Source organism: Rhinolophus sinicus, chromosome 1 (assembly GCF_057876585.1).
Source record: "Rhinolophus sinicus isolate RSI-liver-muscle chromosome 1, RSI-T2T, whole genome shotgun sequence".
Taxonomy (NCBI): Eukaryota; Metazoa; Chordata; class Mammalia; order Chiroptera; family Rhinolophidae; genus Rhinolophus; species Rhinolophus sinicus.
Genome location: NC_142501.1, coordinates 182,608,376 through 182,615,233, shown reverse-complemented (window position 1 = coordinate 182,615,233; position 6,858 = coordinate 182,608,376). Strand labels below are relative to the sequence as shown.

At 35.6% G+C, this 6,858-nt stretch overlaps 1 protein-coding gene across 1 annotated transcript; it reads right to left on the bottom strand.

The window, feature by feature from the left end:
* Positions 1 to 3,949: 3,949 nt before the first annotated feature.
* On the bottom strand, positions 3,950 to 4,309 carry LOC148759306 (putative CENPB DNA-binding domain-containing protein 1). Its single transcript, XM_088795405.1, has one exon. It carries the CDS (start codon positions 4,307 to 4,309, stop codon positions 3,950 to 3,952), a length of 360 nt encoding a protein of 119 aa, XP_088651531.1.
* Between the last annotated feature and the right edge of the window lie 2,549 nt (positions 4,310 to 6,858).

The following is a 6,858-nucleotide window of genomic DNA, read 5'->3' as shown; positions in this document are numbered from 1 at the left end:
TTCAAAATGGATCAAAGACTTAAGCATAAGACCTGACACAATAAACTGCATAGAAGAAAACATAGGTACTAAACTTATGGAGCTTGGGTTCAAAGAGCATTTTATGAATTTGACTCCAAAGGTAATGGAAGTAAAAGCTAAAATAATCGAATGGGACTATATGAAACTTAAAAGCTTCTGCACAGCAAAAGAAACCATCGACAAAGTAAAGAGGCAACCAACTGAATGGGAGAAGATTTTTGCAAACAGTGCCTCCAATAAGGGGCTAATATCTAGAATATATAAGGAACTCATGCAACTCAACAACAACAAAACAAACAACCCAATTGAAAAATGGGCAGAGGACCTGAAGAGACATTTCTCCAAAGAGTACATACAAATGGCAAATAGACATATGAAAAAATGCTCAACATCACTAATCATCAGAGAAATGCAAATAAAAACCACAATGAGATATCACCTCACCCCAGTTAGAATGGCTATCATCAACAAGACAAATAGTAACAAGTGTTGGAGAGACTGTGGAGAAAAAGGAACCCTCATACACTGTTGGTGGGAATGCAGACTGGTGCAGCCGTTATGGAAGGCAGTGCGGAGGTACCTCAAAAACTTAAGAATAGAATTACCATATGACCCAGCAAGCCCTCTCCTGGGTATCTACCCAAAAAATCTGAAAACATTTATATATAAAGACACGTGTGCTCCAATGTTCATTGCAGCTTTGTTTACGGTGGCCAAGACATGGAAACAACCAAAATGTCCTTCGATAGATGAATGGATAAAGAAGTTGTGGTATATATACACAATGGAATACTATTCAGTGGTAAGAAAAGATGATATAGGAACATTTGTGACAACATGGATGGATCTTGAGAGTGTAATGCTAAGCGAAATAAGTCAGACAGAAAAAGCAGAGAACCATATGATTTCACTGATATGTGGTATATAAACCAAAACCAGCAAAAGAACAAGACAAACAAATGAGAAACAAAAACTCATAGACACAGACAATAGTTTAGTGGTTACCAGAGGTAAGGGGGGTGGGGGGTGGGAGATGAGGGTAAGGGGGATCAAATATATGGTGATGGAAGGAGAACTGACTCTGGGTGGTGAACACACAATGGGATTTATAGATGATGTAATACAGAATTGTACACCTGAAATCTATGTAATTTCACTAACAATTGTCACCCCAATAAATTAAAAAAATGTATAGGGGGAATAAACAGAGAAGTCAAATACATTATGTGTGTGTGTATATATATATGTATGTATGTATGTATGTATGTATGTATGTATGTATAGTTAGTTAGTTAGTTAGTTAGTTGAAATTTCTGTTTGAGAAGAGAGAGAATGAAGCAGAAAAAATATTTGAAAATATTACAGCTTAGAATTTTCAAGAAATGATGAACGATACCAAACTCATTCAACAAATCCAATGCATTCCAAGCCAAGAAATTATAAAAAATTCACACCTAGGTGCATCATAGTAAAAATGAAGAACATTAAAATCATCCAGAGAATTATGTGATTTGAAAACAACTGTTGGCAGGCTAGTGAGGAATGGTAGAAATGGAGTACACGACTTTGTGTTTAGAACTGACCATCATAATTTGGGGTCTGTCAGACTCTTTGAGATGTACAATTTGGTGGGCCCAGCAATAATCCATTGTAAAATGGAAGTAGTACATCTGCAATTGAGAATGAGCAGAGGTCAAAAACAAACTGACTTCCATGACTCTCATCTGCCATTATTACACCAGCAACCACTTAGCTCACAGTTTTAGTTGTAATTTAGTTTTAATAAGGTGATTGAGGAAAACAAAGCCCAAGCTTGGTTTATGGATAGGTCAGCTTGGTACATCGTGGCCTGTCCATATGGTCAGAACTTCACTATAGCCATACTCAGTGGTCCTGAAAGACAGTGGTGAGAGAAAAATCCACCTGGTAGGTGAAGCTTTGGGTGATGTGTCTGGTCCTATAGTTTGCATAAAGGAGTGTATAGACTTACGGACATTGGCTCGTAAGGAGAAAGATTAGGTGGTCAGAGACCAAAATATATATGTAGAGGCATATGGATGGATACACAGAAAGAGACACAAAATTTAAAGACCTTCATGTTGCTTATTAACCCTTGCCAGAGGGCAGCTACTACAGAAAAAACACTAAAAAACAAAGTAGATCAAATAACTTGGCTGATTGATGTCAGCAGAGTGTCATCAGCTACCCCATTGCTGGAACAATATGCATATGAGCAAAGCGGACATGGTGATAGGGATGGAGGTTCTGCATGGAGGATTCCCACTTAGTATGACTAACCTTACTACAACCATTATCAAATTTCCAATCTGTCAGCAACATATACCCACACTGAACCTCTGAAATGGTACAGTTCCTTGAGGAGACCAACTGGCCACATCATGGCTTGAGGGGGTCAGGTGTTCACTATGTAGCATTTTAGGGCAGGGCAAAGCATTGGCCATCCTAGCCACAGGCTGACTGTACTGCAGTATTTTCAACAGGCAACTCTGTTGGTACCCCTTGCCCACTCCCCTTTGAGGTATTGAATGTTTCTTTCAGGGTTGTCCATCTGCCGGGGGTTGGGGTGGCAGGCCTTTGGGAAGGGGAGATGGACTTCCCTGCTCCATAAGGGTTTGTATTTTTGATTTTGCACAAGGCCCTACAAATTATGAAGCTGGCTCTGCCTGTAAGAACTGATAGGAACAGGCTCCCTCACACCACTGATAGGTGGTAAAGTAAGATTGCAGTCATATGGCACTTACCAGTAGAGACACATCTTGAGAAATGCATCATTGGGTGATTTCATCATTGTGCAATCATAGCATAGACTTACACAAACCTAGGTGATACAGCCTACTGCACACATAAGCTATACGGTGCAGCCTATTGCTCCTCGGCTGCACACCTGGACCGCATGGTATTGTACTGAATTCTGTAGGCAATTGTAACACAATGTTAAGTATTTGTGTATCTAAATGTATTTGGACATAGAAAAGGTACAGTAAAAATACTGTTTAAAAGATAAAAAAAAATAGTACACCGATACAGGGCATGATGAATAGAGCTTACAGGATTGAAACTTCCTCTGTGGCAAATCTTTTGAGTCTTCTCCCAGATGCCATTCATACACTCGTTGGTGACATCACTCCAAGCCCAAGCAAGGTTCTTGATGCCGTCATAGATGAAATCCTTTCAGAATTGCATCAGCGTCTTCTCAGTGTCATCCTCAGTCATAGCAATAGCCTGGGCAAGGGTCCGCCTCAGGTTGTGGGCCTTAAAAGCTGCTATAAATCCTGATCCAAAGGGGTGGTGTTTGGAGGGAGAAATACCCCTTTGATATTGGGATGAAGCTCACCAATAAAAGGAGGATGTCTGGGAGCATTATCAAGAATGAGCAAAATCTTGAAAGGTATGTTATTCTTCAAACTACAGTTCTCAGTTTTGCTGGCACAGCAATTCAGGAGGGCACCTTGGAAGAGGAGCTGGGTCATCCATGACTTCTTATTGCTCCTGTAGTGTGTGCTTATTGATATGCCTGAAGTACCTGGGGTTCTCACTGTGCCAGATCACAAAGGGTTTTAATTGGTGGCCTGCAACATTGCCCTCAAACAATTGTAATCCTGCCTTTAAAAGCCTTTAACCTGGCATTGTTGTGGGCTTTTTTATGGATAACAGTCCTCTCAGGCATCTGATTCCTGAATAGGAAGTTTTCATCCATATTTAATATTTGCTGTGGCACGTAATTTTCCTCCAGAATCAGCATATCTAGAGTTTCCAAAAAATTCTTCAGCTGCATTCACATCAGCACTCCCAGACTCACAACTCAGTTCTATATTGTGTAATGAATAACGATTCTTGAATTGATTAAACCACCCAGAGTTAGCAGTAAATTCAACATCACAGTTGGGTCCAGCCTTTGCTTTCAATATCACAAACTTTTTCCATTGGCTGTGATTCTCATGGTGCTGAGAGTGATATGCTCCGGTGTCTGGTCTTCAATCCAGGTAACTCGAAATTTCTCCATATCTGATATAGGCCCTTCGCAAATTTTTGTTAGTCTCATTGCCTTTAATGAAGCAGATGTTTTAACAGCTTCCATTTCTTTGTTTTTGTTCTTCAAGATCATAGCTATTGTAGAATGGGACAAACTTGACTTAGGAGGAATAGCCATCACTGATTTTCTACCTTCATAGTCCTTAATCGCTTTTAAATTTGTGTCCAGGAAAATCACTCGATGTATTTTCTTACTGGCAACATTAGCAGTGGATTTTGTACACATAGGGGCCATGATGAACAAAACAATATGAGATTAAATCAAGCCCAAGAGAAAATGATGCAATCAAGAGACATGGCAAACATGAGATATATGGGGCTGCAGGTGCAACATGACATAATTTTTATTTTAGTTTTTAAAATTTATTTTTAAATTGCAGTTGACATACAATATTATATTAGTTTCAGATGTCCAACATAGTGACTGGACATTTATATACCTTATGAAGTGATCACGCTGGTAACTTTAGTACCCATCTGACCTCATACATAGTTATTATAATGCTATTGGCTATATTCACTATGCTATACTTTACATCCCTAGATCTGCTGTGGCATTGTTGATTTCTCAATTGTATGTAACTTTTCTATTTATTTCTACTTAAAAAAAAATTATGTTTTCCTTTTACTTCCTCTGGATTTAATTTGATCTTCATTTTCTAGTTCTTGAGGTGTAAACTTAGTTTTACTTTAAATTTTCTAATTCAAATTTTCTGTTTCCTATTAGGCACTGCATTAATTGCCTTTCCGAAATTTAATTATGTTATATTTTATTTTTATTCAATTCACATATTTTCCATTTCCCTATGACTTCCTCTTTAACTTATAAATTGAGATGCTTACTTTCTAAAAAATGTGAGATTTTTATAATTTCCTTTTTGTTATTATTTATTAGTATAATTTCATTGTGGTAAGAGAGCATATTCTGCATAATTTGAATGCACTGACAAATTTTTTGACTCATTTTACCAGCATATGTTCTATTTTAGTAAATGTTCCTTGTGCAGATAAACACTATGTATTTTGCGGGTGTTGACTATAGTGTTTCATAGATGTAAATGTTGATTAATATTGTTGTGTAACTTTTCTATATTCTTAGTATTTTTTTCCCTTAATTTATCAGCTACTGAAAGGGTTGTATTAAGCTCTCCAGCTATGATTGTAGGATTATTTTAAATTCTAATTTTGCTTCATAAGTTTTGAAAGTATATTATTAGGTACACACATTGATTCATACACAAATACTTATATTTATGTATTCAAGATGAAAATTGACTTTTTATCATTATGAAATATCCCTCCTTTTATCTGTTAAGAATCTGCATTTTGAAGCCTACTTTGTTTGACATTAATATAACCATAGTAGCTTATATAGTTTTTTAAATTAGTGTTTACATGGCATATCTCTTTCCACTCTGTAATTTTCTCCTTATCTATTACATTCCATCTAAATTGTGTCTTTTGTAAATAGCATATTATTGGGTCTTATTTTTTATGCAGTCTGACAATATTTTAATGGGGATATTTAGTCCACTTATATTTAATACAATTGCTCAATATTAGTTTAAGTATATTATCTTGCTATTTTGTTTTCTATTTGTTCCATCTGCTTTTTTTTTTTTCTTCTTTTTTTGTCCTTATGTCCTATTCTTCCCAGTTTGGATTGAGTATGTTTTTTATTATTGAACTGTAGCTTTTCAACTGGATTATTCTTTGCAATAATTTTAGAGGTTAGCATAAACATTTACAGTGTGTCAATTAATATTTCATTGTCAAACTTGAATTCATATTGTACTATTTCACCAATCATGTAAAAACGTTATACAGGATAATGCCTTTCATGCCACCTCCTATTCTTGGTGCATTTTTTGTCATATGTTTTAATTCTCTGTTTAAAAGCCAATAATACATCATCATTATTATTTACGTTAAACATGCTATCATCTTTTAAGTACATTTTAACAAATAACTTTTTATATTAGCTCACATATTTACTCTTTTCATGTGCTTTTCATTTCTTTTTGCATATTCAGTCTTCCATCTAGGATAATTTCTCTTCAGCCTGAATAACTTCCTTTAGAATTTCTTACAGTGCTGGTCTCCTGGCAACACATTTTATCAGTTTCAGTTTGTCTGAAAATATCTTTAACTTCATTTTTAAGAAAGTGTCACTGTGTAAAGAATTCTAGATTGAAAGGGTTTTTGCTCAAGTATGTCTCTATTGACATGTTTTGGTTTTTTTTCTTGGTTATGTGTCACATCCCTGACTTGTCCAATGTCTCATAATTTTTTATGTATGTGAGACATTCTGTAAAAAATATTAGTAGACATTTAAGTAGATAATATTTACCCCTATATAGGACATGGTCATTTCTCTTATAGGCAACTATTGTGTTCTCTTTGATGTAATTAGCACATGGACTGGGTTAACAGGCTTCACCTATTACATTAATTAGATTTCTATTCACTTTCTCCCTTCTTAAAAAAATATTGTAATAGTCCAGGTTATTTTAAAAAGCTGCCTAAATAAATCTGCCTAACAAAATTTATATTTCTGTTACACATTCTGTAATAAGCAGAGGTAATAAAAATTATTCCATTATCCTTAAAACTGGACTCAAAATGATTAAATGCACTTTAAATATATTGTTTTCCTTGATGGTGACAACATGATAATATTTGGTGACTGTTATGGGCATTTAAAATTTTTTTAGCTGCTCTGTGAATAATATTCCTTCCTGTTTTGGGGGAATTATCCATTGTATAGATCTGTGGGGTGCAATT